This window comes from Aquila chrysaetos, chromosome 24 (genome assembly GCF_900496995.4).
Source record: "Aquila chrysaetos chrysaetos chromosome 24, bAquChr1.4, whole genome shotgun sequence".
Lineage (NCBI taxonomy): Eukaryota > Metazoa > Chordata > Aves > Accipitriformes > Accipitridae > Aquila > Aquila chrysaetos.
The window spans coordinates 6,731,792-6,753,377 of record NC_044027.1 but is presented as its reverse complement, the minus strand read 5'-3'; the positions used below and the strand labels follow the sequence as shown (position 1 = coordinate 6,753,377).

At 57.1% G+C, this 21,586-nt stretch overlaps 2 protein-coding genes across 3 annotated transcripts; both read left to right on the top strand.

Moving 5' to 3' along the window:
* The first annotated feature begins 41 nt into the window (after positions 1-41).
* TNNI1 (troponin I1, slow skeletal type) lies at positions 42-21,586 on the top strand. Of its 2 annotated transcripts, XM_029999639.2 has the most exons (8): positions 14,492-14,550; positions 16,810-16,839; positions 17,698-17,739; positions 18,387-18,518; positions 18,606-18,695; positions 19,177-19,353; positions 20,736-20,846; positions 21,206-21,586. In XM_029999639.2, exons 4-7 carry the CDS (start codon positions 18,393-18,395, stop codon positions 20,841-20,843), a joined length of 501 nt encoding a protein of 166 aa, XP_029855499.1. In that variant the 5' UTR covers positions 14,492-14,550; positions 16,810-16,839; positions 17,698-17,739; positions 18,387-18,392; the 3' UTR covers positions 20,844-20,846; positions 21,206-21,586. The 2 variants fall into 2 exon arrangements, with proteins under 2 accessions (XP_029855500.1, XP_029855499.1); XM_029999640.2 differs by lacking the exons at positions 14,492-14,550; positions 16,810-16,839 and adding an exon at positions 42-47.
* On the top strand, positions 3,404-9,420 carry PHLDA3 (pleckstrin homology like domain family A member 3). The gene is made up of 2 exons (XM_029999641.2): positions 3,404-5,345; positions 5,751-9,420. The coding sequence occupies exons 1-2, from the start codon at positions 4,994-4,996 to the stop codon at positions 5,870-5,872; spliced, it is 474 nt and encodes a 157-aa protein (XP_029855501.1). The 5' UTR covers positions 3,404-4,993; the 3' UTR covers positions 5,873-9,420.

Sequence of the window (21,586 nt, the reverse complement as noted above, 5' to 3'; positions counted from 1 at the left end):
TTCCCCATCTGGGGCTGAGGAGGTGCACTGGGTGACCAGAGCTGGAGGTCAGGAGGTAGAGGGAGGATGGGAAATGTTTGCAATCGTGGCTTGCGATTAAAGCAGGAGGGCAGGAACTGCTTGGTGCAATTTGACATGACCCAGCTGTGGCCAGCTGAGCTCTGCTGGTCGGCTGGGCTGGGCTCTCCCCCTGCTCCTGCGGTGCATAACCATTTCAAAAGCAGCGGTTGATGCTGGGAGGCCCAGGACAGACCTTCCTGGGTGTGTCGGTAGCACAACACGTGCGCACGCCCTATCGAAACCCCTATCAGTGCTTCTATGTGGCATCTCTCCAAACAGGCAAGCCCAGCAGTGCTGAATAATTAACAACTTTTCACCTACTCCCTGGTTTTTTAGCAGCACTGTGGATCATTAAGCCATCAGTTTGGCAGCTTCCCAGATTTAATTCATTTTCATCTAAACTCTTTACTTTCTTTCTGTGATTCTCTCATTTGACTGGTGTGAAATACCCACAAGATCAGCCTTGCTGCAGCTTAGAGTTATGAACTCCACGGGGAATTTAGTTTTGGGGGTTTTTTTAAGTTATAAATATTGTGGTTGAGTAAATGAGATGGGTAGTGTTTTGAGAAGCACAACAGAAGCAAAAATCCTTTTGTGGGGCAGGACTTGGGCTGCTTTATCAACTCAAGCACTTTCCCCCATTCATCACACCCTTGGTTTTTACACGATGTTTTTGAAGCTGAGATGGGGAGTAAGCTCTTTAAACATCTCCAAAAATCCTCCCACCCCCAAGGTTTCACAGCCTGGGACCCAAATTCTAGCTGGTCCAATTGCTCTGGAGTGTGTGGTTGGGGTTTGGTAAGGCGATAGCAGATGGCACTTGGTGTGTGGAGCAGACAGCCCAGGCTCAGGGATGTGGTAGCGGGTCGGAAGCTTTAGCACAGCAGGCTCACATACCACCCTCAGTGTGGAGACCGAAACCTGGCTCCCTCGTTTGGCAGAGGCCCTGCTCCCCCGCAGAGGTGTGGGAAGTTAGGAAGCTGCCTGCTTTCTCCATGAGCCTGTGGTGGATGCTGTGCTGCTGGGGCATTTCAGCTGGATGTGCCACAGGCAGGGATTGCACCCAAGCAATGCTGTTTAGTCAATAAAGCTAGAACAAGTCTTTAGTCTCTTCTTCCATAGTTGTAGAGGTTGTATCAGAGAGGGGAGGTACTGACATATCGCAAGTGTGATGGACCCCATAGAGGCCATTTGCTCCTGGAGGCCTGGTCAAAGCCAGGAGAAAATGCTGGATTGGAGTTTCACAGGGTCGCAGAAAGGCATAGGGCGGAAGGGCCCTGCAGAGGTCTCGAGTCCAGCCTCCTGCTTAAGGCAGGGCTAGCTCCAAAGGTCAGGTTGATCAGAGCCTCTGGTGTCCGGTCAGATTTGGAAACCCTCCAAGGATGGAGGTCCCACCACTGTGGGTCTTGTCGGTGTTGCACCATACACCCAGAGAAGCTTATTTTCCTTATGTGCATCAAAGTTTCCCTTGTGGCACCTGTGCCCATTGTCTCCTGTCCTTTTGCCATGCACTGCTGTGTCTCCCTTTTCCACAACCCTTCTCTAAGTAGCGGAAAACTGAAGTTTGGTCTCCCTGAGCACTCTCTTCTCCAGACTGGTGGGTCTCTGCTGAGCTTTCAGCCCCGAAGGTCCCAGGTGACAGCATGGGCAGTGTCCTGGGACAGGGACCTTGCCCTGAGGGTTTGCAATTGGTGCTGCACACCTGCTGAAGTTGCACTGTTCACCTGAGAATGGCTTAGGGAGTGACAGAGACCGACACCCACAGTATTAGCAGAGGCTGTCGGCATGGGGAGACCGGGAGAGGTATCGCTGGGGCTGCACATCCAGAGGGCATGAGGTGGGCCGGCGGAGGTGATGGGGCAAGGCCCAGGAGAAGCAGGGTGGGATTAGAGGGGCTTTTGGGGCATCCCCTGCTCAAACTGCCGTGGGACGGCTGCGACCATCTGCTACCCTCTGCTGGTTACTGCTCCCCGTGCACGGCCACAGCCTGGTGCCGGTCAGCCGGACATGTCTGGACACCAGCACCCAAGTGTTGTCCAGCTCCCTTTAGAGGCGGCAGAACCACATTGCACCCAGCAGTACCCACCCCTCCCTGCTGCCGGCATGGGGGGCTGCCAGCCCTTGGAAAAGGGGCTGTGGGACCCAAACCTACCTCTGCAGAGACAAACCAAAGGGTCAGCTCATGGCCGAGCACCCTGCAGCCTGGAGGCTGGTGGTGATGGTACCCCTCTAAAGGGTCAGACTGGAGCCCTCTGAGCCCCATGGCCAGTGGTGCCAGGGGATCTTGCGGCAGGGGATGCCACAGGGCCACCGCTCCATCCTGGCCATGAGCGCTTTGTGGGAATGTCACCCCAGTGGCTGCTGAGCCAGCCCAGGGCAGGATTTCCCCCTGCAGCTGAGTCCCGGCACCCCTGTTACCTGCCTGTAAGGGCTCTGTGTGGACGGGATATGCGTGGGGACCACGGGCAGCCCGCGGAGCAAAGCCTTTTGCTTGCCAGCAGCCTGATGCAGAGAGTCCTGTTGGGTTTGCTGGAGGGCAGGAGCTGCCTCTCCTGCGGGTCTGGGAACGGACAGCCGGGAAGAGAGGTGCGGAGAAAGACTTTGTCAGAGCTCCACGGCTATGGGAAAATGACCTTCCCTTGGTGGCTGGAGCCTGGAGAGGCAGTGAGCAGCGGAGCTGAGGCCTTGGGGAGGGGGGCGGTTGGCAGCCCTTGGCTCTCCCCAGGGTGGTGAGGAGGGAGATCGGGCTGGCTGGTGAACCAAAAGTGCCCATGGACATCCCAGCTCACCGGAGCAGAGCCAGGAGCGACAGTCCCAAAACTATTCACCCCCAAATTTCCAGGGCTCAGCACCCCTGGAGCTGAGCTTTACCTGTGTGTGTGAAAACAGCCTTGGATGCTCCTCTGGGGGGAGAACCCACACATTTGCTCTGCTCCTCCCCAAAGTGCTGGGGTGCTTGGCGTGACCTCCGGGGCTGCGCTGGCCCCCCTGGCTGTGCCCAGCCGGGTGCTGCCTTTGGCTGCGGGGGTGGCAAGGGCCGGAGGGGAGCTGGGGCCGCCTGACGTCACGAAACCGGGTCTCCTGGGACACCCGGGATCTCTGCCAGCGTGGTGAGGTTGGCCCCGGGGAGCACGAACCAGTTCCTGGCTCCGCAGCCGCTGCCCTGCCCTCTTAATGAGGGATAATTAGGTGCATCTCATCTGCACTGCAGACTTGCCCCCCGGCCATGCCGGCTGCAAGCGATGCCGCTGGCAGGGACTGGGGACAACGGAGGGGCTGGGGCAAGAGGGGCTCCAGCTGGGGGGCACGGGGGGGGGGGGGGTTGGGGTCTGCCAGGGCACTAGCAGTGTGATTCAGGAGGTGAGTGCTGGGGCAGCAGCTGCGTGCCAGGGAGCCGTGGGCTGACCTGCAGGCTGCCAGCCCCAGACAGTGACCCCGGCGCATCCCTGGGGGGAATTTTTCCCCTTCCAGATCTCACCTGGGTGAAGGGACCTGCACCCTCAGCATCTCTGGGGGCACATCCAGCCGCGTAGCAGTCTGTGACCATCACCCCCTTTGGCAGCCCATGGCCATTACCAAGGCCCCAGATGTCCCCGCCGGCAGCCCGGCACAGCACGGTGAACCCCTCTGTGCCAGGCACTGGCACAGGAACAGACAAAGCTGCGGTGGCCGGGAACGAGACAGGCTGGAAAGGAGACGGGTGTTTCACTGCAGGGGAGGGTGGACTCAGGCGGGACAGGGCTGTGCCGTGCTGTCCTGGCCCCGCTCTGGGGGTGCATCCCCCCCCGCACAGGTCACACAATGCTGGGGGATTCTGGTCCTCACTGTGGGACAGGCTGGGGGCTGCAAATCCCTGTCCCAGGGGATTTGGGGAACAGGAGTTCTGTGTGCTGAGGGCTGGCCCAGCACCCTTGGGTGCAGGGCCGGGTGGGTGGTGGGTGTCAAGGGCTGTCCCCATTGCAGGGCAGCCCTGCACAGCCATCTCGGAGTGGTGACACCGGACATCTCCTGTCTGTGTGTGTCCCCCCTCCTGGGCCCCACCCAGGGGTCCCCACAGCCCCTGCCTGGCTGGTGCTGCGCCCACAGCCCCCTGCCCTTGGTAGCACTGCACCCCATAACCCTCTGCCCTGGCTGGTGCTGAACCCCATAACCCTCTGCCCTGGCTGCAACTGCACCCCATTGTGCCTTCCTGGCTGGCACTGCACCCCACAGCCCCCCACCCCAGCTGGCACTGCACCCCACAGCCCTATCTGCAAGTGAGACTGTGCCCCATAACCCTGTGCCTGGATGGCGCTGCACCCCACAGCCCCCTGTCCCCACTGGCACTGCACCCTACAGCCCTGTGCCAGCTGGCACTGCACCCCCCGACAGCTGGCACTGCACCCCATGCCCGGGCTCCCAATGCAGAAGTCTCCAAACCCTGCCCCGACACTGCTGCCATGCAGACCCATGCCCACGCCTTGCCTGTTCACACAAGGACCCTGGGGGCAGCGCCTGCCCGCGGGCACCCCAAAAGCACCTCCTGGGTGAAGCGGGGCTGCACCGGGCCTGGCCGGGCTTCGCCTGGGCGTGAAGGGTGCCTGCGCGGCAGGAGGGGCCAGGCAAGGCGGGGAGGAATGCGAGTGGGAGAGCGGCCGGGCATGTAGAGACAGCTCCTGGGGTGCGCGGCGCCGGGGATCCCACACGCTGCACGGGGCAGGGAGCAGAGCCCCGGCAACAGGGCTGGCAGCCGGCATGGGGCACCCCATCGCTCACCCCCTCTGAGAGCCAGGGACCGGAGGGCGCCGAGGTCCCTGGGGGCAGCACAGCTGCCGTGGGGGTCCTGGCCCTGGGGAGCTCGGTCCGACGTGGAGGGGCTGGAAATCCCCCGGCGGGTGATGCCCAGCTGCGCCGACACGAGGTGCTGAGGATCCCGGCGGGCTGAGGAGCCGCTATGACCCCCGAGAAGGTGCTGAGAGAGGGGGTGCTGGAGAAGCGGAGCGGGGGGCTGCTGCAGCTCTGGAAGAAGAAGCGGTGCCTGCTGACGGAGAAGGGGCTGCAGCTCTTCGAGCCCAAGGGCTCGCGGCGCAAGGAGCTGAGCTTCGCCCGCATGAAGGCGGTGGAGTGCGTGGAGTGGAAGGAGCGGCACATCTACTTCACGGTGGTGATGGACGACAGCCACGAGATCGACTTCCGCTGCGCCCAGGAGGACCCGGGCTGGAATGCTGAGATCACCATGGGCCTTGTCCGCTTCAAGAACCAGCAGGCGATCCAGGTCGTCCGCGCCCGGCACAGCTGCCGAGCAGGTACCAGACCCCCCACTGCGCTGCGGATCAGGGTGCAGGACCCACTGGAGGATGAGGTCCCGGGCCACCGGGTGCCATCTCCAAGTGGTTCGGCTTCTCCATAGGAATCACAGAGGGGGTCCCATGGATGGGGACGGGTCTGCAGGGCGCAGTCCTGTCTCCCCCCACCCTGGCTGGGCTCTGCCCTTCGCATCCCCTGCTGGGTTTCACCTCCCTGCATCCCTGGAGGGGGACTTTCTAACACCCTCCCTCTGTCTGGGGTGGCCCTGAGGGATATGGGGCTCTTTGCCGTGGTGCATGTGGGATGGCGGTGAGGACCGTAGCTGGCTCCACTCCCCAGCTCCCCTCAGGGCTGGATCCTGCCCCATGTACCCCGAGTGGGTAACAAGCACCTTCTCTCCACAGTGGTGCAATTCGACGCAGCCCCAGTGGGACAGCCCGTGGACGCACAGCATCCGAAGAGCAGGATGGAGATGGCCCTTGGCTCAGCGGGCAGTGGGGAGAACGGGATCCCAGCGGGCAAGTGAGGCTACTGCTGTCTGCGGTCCGGGGATGGAGACGGTGGCCCCGGGGAGGCCAGTGCGGGCACTGGCTCCCCCCGTCCTGGGGCAGGACAGAGGCACCGCAGGAGCCGGGCTGGCACAGCTGCAGGAGTCAGCCCACATCTTCTTGACATGCCGGGGCAAAGGACACAGTCAGGGCCACCACCTGGGGCTCTGGACATGGCGGGAGGTGACATCCTTGCTTGGAGGCCCACCATCCTTCAGCTGACAGGCCAGGACCTTGGTGGACTGCTGGAGACCTCCGGGCCTCTCCTGCGGGACAGGGGATGGGATGGATGAGGTTGAGCCTGAAGGAAGCAGTGAGATGGTGAGCTCTGCCGGAATGTCAGTGACACTGGGACAGATGGATATGGCTGGGGACATGGCTCCCCCTGAGCCCCCACATTGAGGAGGGGCTGGAGAGCTGCTGCTGCAGCAGGGACCCCTCCGGGCACCGTACCTGGATGGTGCGGTGATGCAGCCTTGCTGCTGGACCTTGGCCGAATATGGGATGCTGGGGAAGGCAATGGGGACCCCAATTCCCTGTATCAAAAATGTCCCCAAACAAGACCTTCTGCTGCTTAACCTGGTGTTGCTTTGATCTGTGGGATCCTGCAGGGTATGGAAGAGCACAAATCCCGCACAGAGCTTTGCCGGTTGTTGGCACCCCCCTAAATCTGTCAGCATCCCACAGTTGGGCTCCAAAGCCACCCGCTGCCACCCCAAGCCTCTCCGGTCACCTATCCCGCTGCACCCGTGTCCCCAGGGATTCCCACGGTGGTTTGCGGGCAGGTGACCCATGAGCAGCGCTGCCTGGCTTTGTGGGCAGGGATGGCAGGCAGGGGAAGGGATGGCTCTGCCTCGACAGGCAACGCAGACACGAGCGCCTCGAGCCACCATGCTCCGCAAGCCGGAGCCTGAGCCCCAGCCCCGCGGCCGGAGGCACTGCAGATCCTCCCGGAGATTGCCCGGCTGCGTGGGAATCGGGGAGCATGGCGCCCTGTCCCCCCGGGCTGTGGCAGCCGGCCCTGGCCTGTGTGCCGGCCGCCTCTGCCAGACCCCTCGGGGTCGTGGAGTCCTGTCCCCGTGCCAGGGCAGCTCTGGGGCGGCTTTGGGGAGGGACGGTGGCATGGCCAGAGCCTGCTCACCGTGCAGGGCCAGGCTTGTGCTGGCTTTTTCCGAGCAGCCTGGGAATAAGCATTTTCATGTTTTTCCACCCAAGGAAGCCTGCTTGGCCATCCCTGGTCCTCAGAGCTTCATTTGCTGAGAAACTCCCCTGCTTGTGAACAGAGGGAAGTGGGGGTCCAAGCTGGGGGGGCGTGGATGAAGCTGGATCCAAACCCCATACAGACAGAGCTCTGCACTGTCCCTGTGCCGGCAGGGACAGAGGCGCTAAAACATGGTGGGCTCCAGGGATGGTGTGACCTGGTCCCCTGCCCAGAGGGAGATGCTGTAGGCATGGAACCCTGCGTGGACCAGCCCCCCAAACCAGGTCCCTGCACACATTTTGGGAAGGAATGGGGTTGTCAGTGGTTGGAGGAAGGTGCTGGTGCTCACACAGCATTTCCATGGCAAGGATCTCCATCCTGGGGTTTCTCGTAAATCCCCAGCTCCCAGAGTCAGGGGATTCAGTGAGGCTCATTCAATGTCCTGCAAGCATGCCAAGCCTGTGCTGTGGTGGGGTAGCACCCAGGGGTGAGGAGCACCCAGTGTGAGGAGTTTTCCAGTCTTCTGAATTTCAAACCAGTTTTGGAGGTCTGACTCCTTGTTTTCAGCTTTTCTGCTCTCCCAATCACTGTAAATAGATATTTTCTGTTTTCCAAGTGCCAGCAAGGAACCGGGGAAGAAAATGGTCAAGATGGGTGCATGTAAGTGCCAGCCCTGGCCATGGACACATTCACTGTGCACTGCTGGACAAGGCAGCAGAGAAGCCATGGTACCCATGAGCTGGGGAAAAATTTGGGTGGTTAATAGAGGGAGAGGGACAGAAAGAGCAAGGCAAATTGCTATGTTGGCATTCCAGGTCTGGGCATGGGGAAAGCCAAGGTTTTCCATCCCCCACTCTAAGCTCCTCATCACTCTGCAGACCAACACACAGCCAGAGCCCCTGCCTGTATTGTGTGTCCCCCCAGGTTTGGGAGTTTCTTCTGCGCAGACACCCAAATCTGCCAGATCTACCCTCGGCGGATGGATTCACAGCCTGACCCTGGGAGCAGGGGCCGGGGAGTGAGAGCCGAGCTAGCAGCATGTGGGTGGGAGGCAGGTTGGCTTCACTCACTGCCTGTGAGGGCTGAATTTTTTATGCAGAGGAAAAGGTCACCCAGAGACTAAAAAGCAAATAAACACCCCGGAGACTCCGTCAGACAGTGGAGCAGGGACGGGGCTGGTGCTGGTGCATCCCCCATTACCAGTAATGTGGCACATTGCTGGCCTTGATGGGGCTCAGTGTTGATGGGTGAAGTTGGGTAAAAGGGGTGATTTTACCTGAGGGAAAATATCCTGCAGGCAGGGGCTCAGAGAGCAACCAGGTTTGCAGAAGAAAGCAAGTGCGGGGGGGGGAGGTGAAGGGCTCTAGGAGCATTGCAGGAGGCCAAGTGCTGTGAAAGTATTTTTAGTTGACTATTTGCACAGTTAGGGATGCAAGGAAGCTCACAGGGCTCTTCCAGCTAGCCTGAAAAGCAGGGAGAGGATACACGGGAAGCATGTCTAGTGCCTCTGGAGGTGGGGAAACTGAGGCACGGCAGGGGGCTGGTAGGCATGTGGCCTCACAGCCCCCCCAGGAGACTGGCTCCTGCTGCGAGGAGGGGCTGGCTTCTGGGGACCTCTGTGCTGGGGACGCCAAGCAGAGCTGGGGCTGAGCGCTGAGCCCTGAGCCCCGAGCCCCAAAATGGAGCGAGGTGCCCCGGAGCTGCCTGAGTTCAAAGGCTGGAGCCTGCAAATCCAGCTCTGCTGCTCCCAGCCCCCAAGTGACCCCGCTCCATCGACCCTCTCTGCACTGCTCAGAGGATGCCCCAGTGCCGGGGATCCTCTGCGCAGGCTGGGGGCTGCCCTGTGCCTCCACCCCTGGGGCCAGGGGCTCTGCTAGCACCCATGGGTGCTGGGGCTGGCACCTTCATGCAGCACCATGAGGGTGAGGTCGGGTGCAAGGGAGGTGGCAGGGGGAGCTTCAGGGCCCTTTCTTCCACCCGACGAAATCCCAGCACCCAGCCCTGGCTTTGGAGTCAGTTTGGGGTTGGCTGGATCCCTCCGAGAGCAGGCGAAGGCGGTGGGTGTCACACTGCCAAGACAGGAGTTTGCAGCATGATGGTGCCAGTGCTTTTTGGCAGGTGAGACCATTGTGTACCTCCTCCACCATCACGTGTCCTGCAGAGAGGCTGGCAGTGCCTGCCTTCTCTTGCGAGCATCGGTGTAGTTTGTGAGTAGTTTTTTCCTCAGATAAAAATGAAAAGGAAAAAAATCACAGTTGTAGCAAGCAGTATTCTTTTTTAGCTTTGAGTCAAGCGTATGGCTTCCTTCAGATGCTCCTAAAATTATTTCATTGTTGACCATTCTTAATTATAATTCCTAAATCACTGGATTTCATTTTGGAATCCAGAACCTGCCCCAGGCAGTGCCAGGCTGGAGAGCTGCCCTGTGCCCTGCTATGTCTGCATGCTCACGCTCCGGGTGAGCAGATGGCCGGGACATCCACACCACCGCTGTGGTGGGTTTGGCCACCTCCAATAAAATCCTCTTGCATTTGAGTGTAGGAAGAAATGCTGTCATCCGTAACACAGAGCTTGGGATGCTGAGGGGGGTCCAGGCATGGATTGCACGTGTGTTAATTCCCCATCCCCAATGTCCTGATATTGTGTCTTGGAGAGGGTGTCCCAGGGAGGTGGATGAGGTGGTGGTCAATGAATGTGGTTGTGAGTATCACCCAGCTGGGGCTGCAGGAGCCAGTGGGAGGGAAAGGGATCACCACCCCATCTGGCACCGCAGGAAGAAACGAAAATAGTGGCCAGGCATTGCTGGAGCTGCAGAGGGCAGCAGCCAACACCTGTCCATCACCCACTGTCCCTGAGCAGGAGTCACCAGGCTGCCCTGGTGATGGGGGTGGCTTAGCACAGCCTTGCAGTGAAAGGGGATGCTGAGATGCGAGACACTCAGAGCCAGATGGGAGGGCCTGGAAATAGCCTGAAAATGTCTAAAAAGTGTGTCAGAGTCCCTGCCTGGGCCTGAAATTTTGGATTATGGGGAATAGTTTTTTTTTTTTCCTGTGAAATATTTTGCCTTAGGCTGAAAACCAGGCTAGGTTTTAGGATATTTAAACTGACATCGCTGTTGAACCATGTCAGCCCATTAATGCAGACAGAACAGCTAATATCCTCCTCTTGTTTATAAGAGTCGACAAGATCGACATTGGGAAGGTTTCATGTATCACTTGGCAAAAGCATGGAAAGCTTAAAGTCTTCAGTGGGTGGCTCAGCTCCATTTTAATAATGTCTTTCCACTATCTCAAAGTAGATAATTCCTCCTCATTTATTAAAGGCTTTTCTATGTGCCAATAGCACGAGGCAGGGAGCGTGTGCCATTTGTAGAGAACCTGTTAATTTTGAGAGACCCCCTCCTCAACTTTGGCACCTTCTGCAAACATTTCAAGTCTCTGCAAAGCATTCAAGCTGAGAAAAGCAACTTGTCCCACAATATTTCTAGAAATGGAAGGTATTTCTCCCGTTTTGTGAAAATTGTCCTGATTTTGGATCTAGCCCCACAGCTGCTTCCACACAGATTTACTGCCTGCAGCCGTGCAGAGTGGGAAGGGCCAGCCTCATACCCATGGATGAAGAGGCTGAACACAGGCACCGTCCCCAGCTGCACCACATGCAAGATGGTCTCCAGCCAGGTGGGGGTTTCCAGAGCAGGAGGCCATGGCTGGAGAAGACAGGGGTCTCCAGCTGTGGGAACAGCTGTGCTCGCCCTGGGACCCTGGGCCATGGAGCAGCAGATCCCAAATGGATGAGGAGCCTCTGCCCTGCTGGGTGGTGGGAGATGTGGGTGTCCTGGTGGGGCTGATGCTATGGGGTGAAGATTGGCAGGGCAGAGACCTCAGCTGGGAGAAGTGTCTCAGCCCCATGGGGCATGTTTGGGGTCTGGCCTGGGGCCTTCGTGGCTCCCAGGTTGGGCTGTGATGATCATCCATATTCTGGTCCACGTTCCATCTGTTCCATCCAGGGCTGTCCCCCCTGCCAGCTCCACTTTGATGCCTCAGGGCATTGCCTAAGTTTGGTAAGACTCACAGATGCAGCAGGCTGAGGAAATCCTTTGCAGGGCTACAAAAAGCATTGATTATTGGAGAGCATCCCCAGGAGGCTGTCACCTTCTGCTGTCACAAATTGACAGAGCAGTCGGGACTAGCTGGATCCCTTCTGGCAGCTCGTGAGGGGTGAGAGCTGCCAGATGATCTGCAGCAGAAACACCCAGGCGGGGACCGTTTCATCAAGACAAGTCACATGGACCCTCACGACTTCATTGCAATGTGACACTGCGGTCCTGCAACCTTGCAATCACCTTGCTTGTAGGAGGTGACCCCAATGTCCCTGTGCCTCTGAGCTGTTCCACAGAGGAAAAACCTTCTCTGACCCCATGGTGAGTCTGTGGGGCATCCTCCGCCCCAGCCTGGTGAGAAACCTGAGGCAGCTGGTGGGGTCCTGCCATCTGCCCCAGCATTTGGGGCTGGCTCTGAGCGTGGCAGCTAAGGGGTGGGATGGACATGTTTGGAGGGTGAGGTCCCAAAGGACAACAGAGGCTCAGCTGTTGTTTCTAAGTCTGTCCTGGATGCCCTGGGAAGCCCGTTGTCTTTGTGAATGCCATCGGGGTTGACGAAACGAGGACGGTGCTTGGAAGAGGGCAGGGACAGGATGGGTGGGATGGCTCTGGGGCCTTGAGGAGGGAAAGGGATCCCTCCAACACCGCTGCAAGTCTGCTTCTTCAGGGAGATAGGCTTCACGTGGGGCAACCAAACTGCTCACAGGGATCAGATACCTTTGAATTTGGGGGCCCAACATCTTCAGGAGTCAGGGACCATTGTGGCCCCCGTGCAGTTCCCCCGAAGCTGGAGGGCAGCCGTGGTAGGCCCTGCCATGCTTGTGGGGCTGATGCCCAACGATGAGGAAGCACCAACACCCTCCAGGGATTCAGCATGTCCAGAGGGAGAGAGAAACTGCCCACATCCATCTAAACACATGCAACGTTGTCCACTTGTAAAAGGCTGAACACAGGTGACCTGTAGGACTACTGGGATGTTTAGGGACAAGCAGACTGTCCCTGGGGACTTGATCGTGGGTAGGTCTGGCCTCCCCATACAGGTCTCAGAATTTTCTGTTGGCATCCATCCCCTCAGTGGCAGCCCTTGGGGAACTCTTCACTTGAATCAGTGGCTCCCAGGAACAGGGGGATATTATTTTGCTTTGAATTTGGCCTCAGAACTGGTCTGCCCTATAGATTTCCAGCCTGTCCCCTTCCAACCTGCCAGCAGCTCAGAGGGATGCCCACAACCTCAGGTGGTACCTAATAAAACAACCCCTCATCTTGAGGCAGCTCATTGCAGTTTGCGAGTCAGGGATGGAGACCCGAAATGTCCTCACCATGTCAGTGGCAGAGGAGGGATGGGGAGATCCTGGGCTCCTGTCAGTCCTTCTGCTGCCGGCCCCCCATGGCAGCGCCAGGGCTTTGAAACCAGCGCTGAAGCCCCGAATTGAGGGGTCCCGCCACCCCGTCTCTCGCTTGCCCTTTCCTCCTCCTCACTCCAGGTCCCAGCAGAGGACGAAACCTGAGACTGGAGCAAATGGCATCCAAAGCAGCCCCCGTTGGGAGCTGCTTGGGTCCCCGGGGCACGGCTGCAGCTGCGGGGAATGCAGCGCCTTTGTCACGGGCTAATTTTGGCTCCTCTGTGCTCCAAAAACAATCCCAAGGCAGCTGGGAGGAAAGATGCTGGAGGCACGGCCCCGTGGGGGCTTTTGCCTTATAAAGGTCTAACTGGGCTGGTATAAAGCCTCCTCCTCGGCGGCTGGGATCAGATCTGCTGTGCTGGCGCTTGGAGCTGGGGAAGGGGAAACATCCTTGGAGGGGCCCCCGAGGAGGGTGCAGGGGGGGGGTTCTCCTGTGCTTGCTGGGACTTGACTAGTGCAGGTCAAACAAGGATGGGACTGCCACTGCCATTGCCACTGTCACCACCACTGACCTCGCACCAGCTTGGGGGCTTTTTTTTCGCCCCCCATGAGGGCACAGCTACCCCCTTGGTGTCTAGGCAGGGGGGAAGGAGCCGGGGAAGGTGGCCATGCATTCCCTGCTCTGCAGGACAGGGAAGCTGTCTTTGCTCCCCACCATGGGAGCTAACCCACTCATGCAGCTGCGTGCCCCTCCGTGACCATAATAGGCTCAGGATTAAAATACCGGGCATTGTCCCTACTGGGCTGCGCGCTGGGAATTGTTTGCTCCTAAACTTGCCCCTAAAAATATCCCAGGGAACAGGTGTCACCTGCCCCTGCGGTCCTCTGCCGCATGAAGCCTCCCTCCGCGGGGACACTGGGCAAAGGGGCTTTGCTGGGTGCAGGGGGGTGAAACAGCAGCTTCTTTGCTGCTTTTCAGGGATTTCATGGGGAAAACATCAGGGCTTGTGAGGGGCTGAAATTTACTCCAGCATCTCAACCCACTGTGCTGTGCTGGGCAAGTCTGGATGGTCCTGCTCCCCAAAGAGGGGACTGCCCCATCCTTGGTCCCAACCGACCATCTGGCCTGATGCTGTAACCCCACCTTTGCTGTTTCACCCCATCGCCCCTTGGCAATGTACCCTGTCCTGGCAGCGGGTTTTGCCCTCCTGCTCTGGCAGCTCTGATGGCTCCAGGGAGACCCCTCAGCCAGTGCTCCCGTGGGGACATCACTCCGTGCTTGCAGCATTGCAGAATGTGTGTGCACCATCGTGCATGGGGGGGTCAGCACCACATCAGCTCTCCAGGCTGCTCCCCCCCACTCCTGTCCCCGTCAGAGACTTTCTGAAAGGAAAAAAGAAAGGAAATGAAAGAAAAAAAAGAAAGAAAAAAAATCAAGAGATTTTCCGCAAAGGAAAAACACTACAGTGTTTTGGCTCATGGTTTCTGCCTCCTTGCAGACTCAGGGCTTTTCCAGCATCTCTGATGCTGGTTTACATCAGAGGGGAGCAGGACAGACGTGCCATGAAGAATACACCCCATCTGCACAGGCATTGCCATTGCACCATGGTCAGCCCAACCCGGCACATCTGCATGCTCACACACAACATGCGTGTGAGTAAGGTGTCAGGCAGCGAGTGCTGGCCAAGCTGGGGTGATGCACATGCAAACAGCACAGGAATTCGCTAAATCTCATGGGGATCAAGGGTGCAATAAAACACGGCTGCACTAACGTGCATGGGTGATGTGTGTGTGTGTGTGTCGCTCTGTGTTCGAGACGGTGCCCCAGGTGTGTGCAGCACGTCATGGGGTGCCGGGGCTCGCAGCAAACGTGCACGCAAGAGGGGATTTGTGCTATTTTTACTGACCACTTGCAGGCAGGCTGCGATTTAATACTCCCCCTCTGCCGCCAGCCCCCGGCAGTGTGCAGCTCTCCAGAGGCCAGGCATCACCTCCCGCCTGCATAGCCCTGAGGTAAGGCACTGCCCCGGGGCAGCCCCCCACCCGTGACTCCCTGGGTGTGCTAGTGGTGACACAGGCGCAAGCGTGAGACTGCCTGTACTTGGACGTGGCAGCGTGGCAGAGAGGACCCCCGGGCATGTGAATTTGTCTGAATTTCTCCCCCTGTCTGAGGTTGCTCAGACATTTTCTCTGCTCTTAGACAGAGGATTGGTGAGACTGCAATAGGGAGAAATAATGCTAAAATACCCAGCTGGGCTTTGGAGCTGAGATTTGCTTGATTTTTCTGGAAACTGGCAAAGAAGACCATTTTGGGGAGCATTTGCCCACGTGTCCTAGCCTGACTGCTCACAGTCACTTGCGTGACCAGGGAGGTGAGGTTCAAGGGTGTGAGCAGAGTGTGTGGGGCATCACGTTAGCTGCGCGTGTGTTCGTGGTGTGTCTCAGCCGCTTGGGATTGGGGAGGATGTCAGGATTGACTGTGTTTGGCTTTACGGAGTTGTTTTGTTTAAGGATTTCCATGATCTAATGATTTGATAAGCTTTTTAAGCTTTTCACAGCTGGGGGCATGCAAACAGTACAGAATTATCTTGTCCAGATCCTCTCATCCCCATCAGAGAGCAAAGTCTCTTGTGGATGCTCCAGATCCAGCTCAAGCCTAAAAGTCCCTGCACGAGATTGCTGGGGATGTCTTACCGGCACAGCTGAGTCCTGGCTGTCCTCTGGGAAGCCAATTTAGAACTGTCTGGCCCTAAAAATTGATTGACCTTGGTAGAGGTCATCAGCCTGAGGTGTGGTGTGGGTCCCACCTTCTAGGGACGCTGGGCTTTGCTCCGATGGGGAACGCTGGAGACGCTGAGAGGCTTCACCCAGCCCTTGCTCACCTCCAGAGAGCCAAAGGCTTTTCCGCCTCCCCCGTAATAAACTGGGAGGGAGCAGCTGGGACCCGACCTGCTCAATGCACCAGTGTCAGGCAAGAGGAGCCACCTTCCCTGCATGTCCTCTGGGACATTTGTTTTATCACCAGAAACCTCCAAAAAAAGCATGAAACCAGCGTCTCTGGCTGTAGCTGACTGATGTGGCTTTTGCGAGAAAAAAATTCCTGTCCTTGGGATTTTTCCTTGTAAATCCAGGGATCTGGCAGGCTTGGGGGTAGTATGATTCCTGCTGCGATTTTATGACATTTCCCCCACAAACTCCTTTCCTTCAGGCCACGGCTCTGGCCACGGGGGCATGGGGAGGGGACAAGGACAAGCAGACGGAGCCAGGAGGTGCACCGAGATATGCTTGGCACCGGCTCCACACACGCCTGGGAGCAGCTGTTCCTGAGACCAGAATTGTTCCTTTTTCTTTCCCCCAGCAGGAATCTTTGGGGTTTAAAACAGTTTCCAAATTTAGGGGGATGCAAAGAGTTCAAGGCAAAAAATCCCAGCTTTTCCATTTCAGTTCTAAGGAAAAGGACTAAACCCACCACTGGAAAATGCTGTTTCTTTCTGAAGTACAGCATCAGTTTGTTACTTCTGTTTGGAAAGAGAAAAAAAATAAATTGATTGGCATTTCCCCACACATTTTTCTATGACTCAGGCTTACAAGGTGCCCCGACTTCTTGGCAAGAGAAGGAAGTGTTAGAGGCAGTGCTGGGGAAGCTAGCAAGGCAGTGCATTTTGAAGCAGCTGCCAGGGCATAGGATTACCAAGCAAATTTAAAATACGAAACTGTAAGTGTTTCACCAGGGACGCGGCTGCTAAAGGAATCTGCTCAGCCGCTTGGCCAGGACTTGTTGCCCCTTGCTCCGTCGCTCCTGAGATGGAATTTGGCTCCATCATCCTCGTGGTTGCCCACGGGGAGCTGTGGGACGGGACTCCCCGAGCCGACACAGTGCGGGGGGCCCCGAGGTGCCCTCTTTCTCCTGAGCTTTCCAGCCGTGCTCGCCTCCGTTCCCTCGCCCCGAGGTGGGGTGGGCGACGCAGCCGGCGGGGGAGCAGCTCCGTGCTTGGGAAAACCCTGAAGAACAGGAGACCGAGTTCTGCAGGGCCGGCTGGAGGCAGGTTGGAGCTTGCCCGAAATAAGGTTTCCTCGGAGCTAGGCGGTTCGTCTTGGTGTTTCACGGCGGGATGGCGAGTCTGCGGAGTCGCTTCTCTCTGCTGACAGCACGGGGCAGCACCAGACCTCAGCAGCACCCCGCCGCTGCCGCCGCTTTCTGGGTTCGGGTGGATTTCGATTTGTTCGTTTGTTTCAGCTCCCCCCCCCCCCCTTTTTTTTTTTTTTTTGCAGGCGAACGACGCCACAATGCCAGAGCCGTAAGTAGCACGAGTTTCCCTCGGATTTCGCTAAATCCTCGCCTGGCCGCTGGGCTGCTCGTGGCGGCTGAGCTTGTCCGATTTTGGGGGGTTCAGCTGGGAGACCGGCCTGTGCTTGAGAACTCTGTGCCATTCCTCTTGCAAAACTGTCTTTAAATAAAAATTGTTAGTGATTACAACGTCCCCGTTCAAATCTCGGAGCCTGCCTAGATCCCAAAATAGGGATCCAAGGTGGGCAGCACCATTCGCTTTGCTGTGAGGCTCTTTGTAGCACATTGTACAAATATAACATGTTCCCTGGCATAAACAGAAGGGAGAAACCTCCCTTCAAAGCTTTTGTCAAGCTATGACACGGAGATGCCCCAGCCCTGCAAACCTGAACAGGATCCAAGCATCCTGCGTGCCAGCCCCTAGCTGTGCAGGAGCATGTGGATGAGGGTGTTGCGGCCCAAACCGCAGGGACCGAGCTGGGGCTGGCACCATGGACACTGTCACAGCTCATGTGCTGTGTTTGAGTGGCATTTTGGCTTTCTGAGCAGTGGCCCTTAGTGCCCACTGCATTTCCGGAGAGCACCGTTATCTCAGACCTGGCTCACTTGCAGGTGGCAATTAGATACAGAAATAAGGAAACCAACTGCAATCACGAGATGCTTTTCTTGACTGTCACCTCTTTTTGACTCTTATTCACTGATGCCTTGTTTTCTTCTCTTGTTCCTTATTGCTCCATCCTAAATGCATGCCTGCCTGCAGGGAGGTAAGTGCCTTTCCTTTTGGGATTGATCTCGATGTTACTCTGCATTTGCTGTGAGTTTGTTTTCAAAGGTGGTTTTTTTTTTTTTTTTTTTCCTCCCCTTTCCCCTAGAGAAAATCCAAGATCACAGCCTCACGCAAACTCTTGTTGAAGGTGAGCCCTGAGGGTTGGAAACTCCCTGGGGTTTGTCTTGCTGGGGAAAAGGAGCTGGGGTTGAAGTGCGTGGTCGGTGGGACAGCGATGAGAAATAGCAGAAGTATGGGCCTTGGGGAGCAGCTCCTGTTCCCACCTCTTGTCTTCTCAAAAGTCCTCACTCATGTGGGCTTTGTGGTCCATGCACCAAACAAACCTCCCCTTACCTCCACTTTACTAAGCTGGGGAGAGACTGATGCCTTTAGCTCTAAAGCCACAGACCTCATGTTTGTGCACCAGCATCTCTGCAGCACAAGCTTGGGAGCTCCCTGGGTTGTGGCTTGGGAAAATAATTTACTGCCACAGCAGAGCAAACCGATGCAAAGAAAGTGCTGACATCAGCATCCATCGGGACCACTGCCACCACAGCCCCGTGGTACCTCTGGCCATGCTGTTCCCCCTGCCTTCAGGGTCACCATACAAAAATGTGTAGAGATTTTTTTGATGTGTGTTGCAGCAGCACAGTGATTTTGGGAGGATGGCCACATCAGGAAGGAGGTTTGGGAGGCAGACAGGACTGTCCCATCCTAGAGATGTTGCGCGAGGAGGCTCAGGGGGAACAGAGGAGCCTGTCTGTTAATACTTCTGCTGTTTACCTGTGCTTGTAGAGTTTGATGCTGGCAAAAGCGAAAGAGGAGTGGGAACAGGAGATTGTGGACAAGCAGTCAGAGAAGGAAAGATACCTGTCTGAGCGGATCACACCACTGCACACCAGTGGGCTATCCCTGAGCCAGCTCCAGGTATTCCTCAGGTCCAAGGGTGTAGTGAACTCCTTGGGAGCATGGAGGGGCATCGCTCACCACTGTCCTGTTTTGCTTGGCCCCCAGGACCTGTGCAGGGAGCTGCACGAGAAGGTTGAAATTGTGGATGAAGAGAGATATGACATCGAAGCGAAATGCAACCATAACACTCGGGAGGTAGGAGGCAGGATGGGCTGTTTGCTTCTACGTTAACTCCGTCCCAGATGGTAGCTTGGGCCTCGACGGGGGTCTGTCATGGACTGGGCTGAGCTTGGATGTGGGACATGCACCAGGGTTATCTAAGGGTTGGCATTTGCTCTGCAAGGCATCACTCAGCACAAGGTTCATCCTTGCCTCAGGGAACTCAAACTGTCCACTGGGTCCACAGGCAACCTCCTCGCTCTCCTGGTCACCCCTTGTGGGTCTGAGAGCTCCTTCTTGTTGTATGGCTGCCATCTGAGCAGGATGGGACAAGGCAATGACAACAGCTCTGCGCTCAGGTGGACAGTCCCTTGGTGAAGGTGGTCCTCATGGCTGCAGGAGAGGCGCAGATCCCTCTGGGTTTCGGTGTTGGCAAAGTCCTGTTTCACACAGGAGCTTTTTGTGCAAGGCAGCCATGTGATGACCTCCTGCTCCTTCTCCTTTCCTCAACCTGCAGATTAAAGATCTGAAAATCAAAGTGCTTGACCTCCGAGGAAAATTCAAGCGACCTCCCCTGCGTCGAGTCCGTGTCTCTGCCGATGCCATGCTGAGGGCTCTGTTGGGCTCCAAGCACAAGGTGTCCATGGATCTGAGAGCCAACCTGAAGTCTGTCAAGAAGGAGGACACAGAGAAGGTGTGTGACTCTTCTAGAGGCCAGAGATGGAGACACCTCCTAGGGATGCCCTTGCCCTTCTCCAAGGTCCTCTGGGAAGCCTGCGTGGGTTATGCCCTTGTAAGGCTCAGAAACAGCATGGGGCAGTTTTTGTGAGGCACTGCCCATTGCGGGATGTTGTAGGACCGCCTGGGAGCAGTTTGACTGGGCCAGGTAACTGGCAGACAATAACAAATGAGACTTAAGGCTGCGTCCACGATGCTTTTCCCTCCAGGAGCATGTGGTGGTCTTTCAGGTGGGGACCTCTTGGCATGTCTGTTGAGCTGCAGTTGCAGAGAGCTTGGTCTTTGGTCTTCGAGGGAACCAGGAGAGCTCCTATTCAGTGCAATCACACCCAGAAAACACCCAGGAAACTCCCAGAACCAGATTAGATAAGACAGAGCAAGCCCAGCAAACACGCTTGGCCTGAGACAAACAGCCCAGTTCACACTGACTTTGCAGAGATGCGAGAGGGGAAGGTCTCAACACCAGAGACGGTGAATGATGCCCAAACCTACCTGGGGTGTGCAGGCACCCCAACGGCAAGAGTTGTGCTGCTTTCCAAGGGCCTCTCCCCAAAGGGGTTTTAGCCTTTGGTCCCAGCTCAGGAGAGTGGATAAGAATCTCAGTTTTCAATTATTTTTCTTTCCCCCCCGCCCCCATTGCTAGTATAGCATGTTTTGTAGTTTGGATGGAAAACTGTGTTTACAGTCCTCAACGCCAGGTGGTGAATAGATCTGAGTCTATTTTAGATGTCGTGAGATGATTTTGGGGCATGGCTTGTAATCTATGAATGCTTGTGGGTTGGCAGAGCAGACACCTGGGCATGCTCCCAGAGCTGCCGTCATCTCCCCTTTCTGTTCTGGAAGCTGCTGCCAGGTTCTCAGTGTCACACCAGCAATCCCAGTCCCCTCCAAAAGCTTGGAGAAGGTGTAGATGGGTGTTATGTGGGTTGGGAGGGGTCTATGCAGAAAGTGGTTTTGCTTGCATTTGTCCTAGTGTGCTGGTGTAAATCCGGAGTAAGTCCCATGTGCTGGGTTCTTCCTCCTAAAGAAATTTTCTAGGATTTTTGTGCCTTCTAGTGCATTAATGCAACTTAGCAAGGCTTTGGGGGGTATCCACATGAATTCAGACCTCCCTGTGGAGATCAGGCCGCTGTTTGCCATCTTCCCTGTCAGCTCCACACACAGGGACACACAGAAGAGCTGGTCCAAGGGAGAGGGCATTTGCAACAGGGCAGCTCCCTTGCCCGTGCTTCTTGCATGCTGGGGCTGAGGGCTCTGTGCAACACGGTGGCACAGCATGGGACTGCTGGCCACCCTGTCACATGTCATTGCAACCCGTGTCCCCGTCTCTCACGGCAGGAGCGCCCCGTGGAAGTGGGCGACTGGCGCAAGAATGTGGAGGCCATGTCAGGGATGGAGGGGCGAAAGAAGATGTTCGACGCTGCCAAGTCCCCTACGGGCCAGTGAAAGGTAGGGGACTGGTCCTCCTTTCCCTGCGATGCCCCATGCTCCCTGCAGCATCCCTGATCTGCGCTTGTGGCCGGGCAAATGTAGAAACCACTCCCGCTCATTACAGAAAAAGGCATCACATGCCCCATCTCCCACCCCACACTTGGGATGGGTGCCTGTCCCGCATGTCCCTGCCATGGAGCCCCTGCCAGCAGCTATCCTGCTCTCCCAGCTTGTCCTCCCTGGCTCTCTGGGGTCTGCTGCCCATGCCACGCTCATCCTGCACAGCACGGGCATCACTGGCACCAACTTCGGGCTGCTGAAAGCAGCCCAAAAATTCCTCTTCTGTCCCACCGCTCTGCTCTGTTTCTTTCCCACAGGAACATCAGTAAGAAGAGCCTCCCCACCCCTGCTGCCTGCCTCCTTTTCCCTTGCTACCCCTCTATGCTCTTTACGCCCTTACCTTGAATTCACCACTGAGCTGGAACATGTGGACAACTGTGTGGGAAGGAGATCTGAGCTTCTTTCTTTCAGCGCTGCCATCAACCTTGCTCCCGCATGGCCCCAGCACAGTAGCTCCCTGGTATCACCTGCACAGGCCATGCTGTCTCCAAGGGGCCATTGGCCACCCCTACCCTCCTACCACCACAGAGAGGCCCTGGAGATGGCTGCTGGTCCTCCCACTCCCCCATCCTCCGGCAGGTGCAGCCTGAGATGAACCTGCGCGGCTGCACGTGTATTAAAGGACGGTCTCCTGGGCA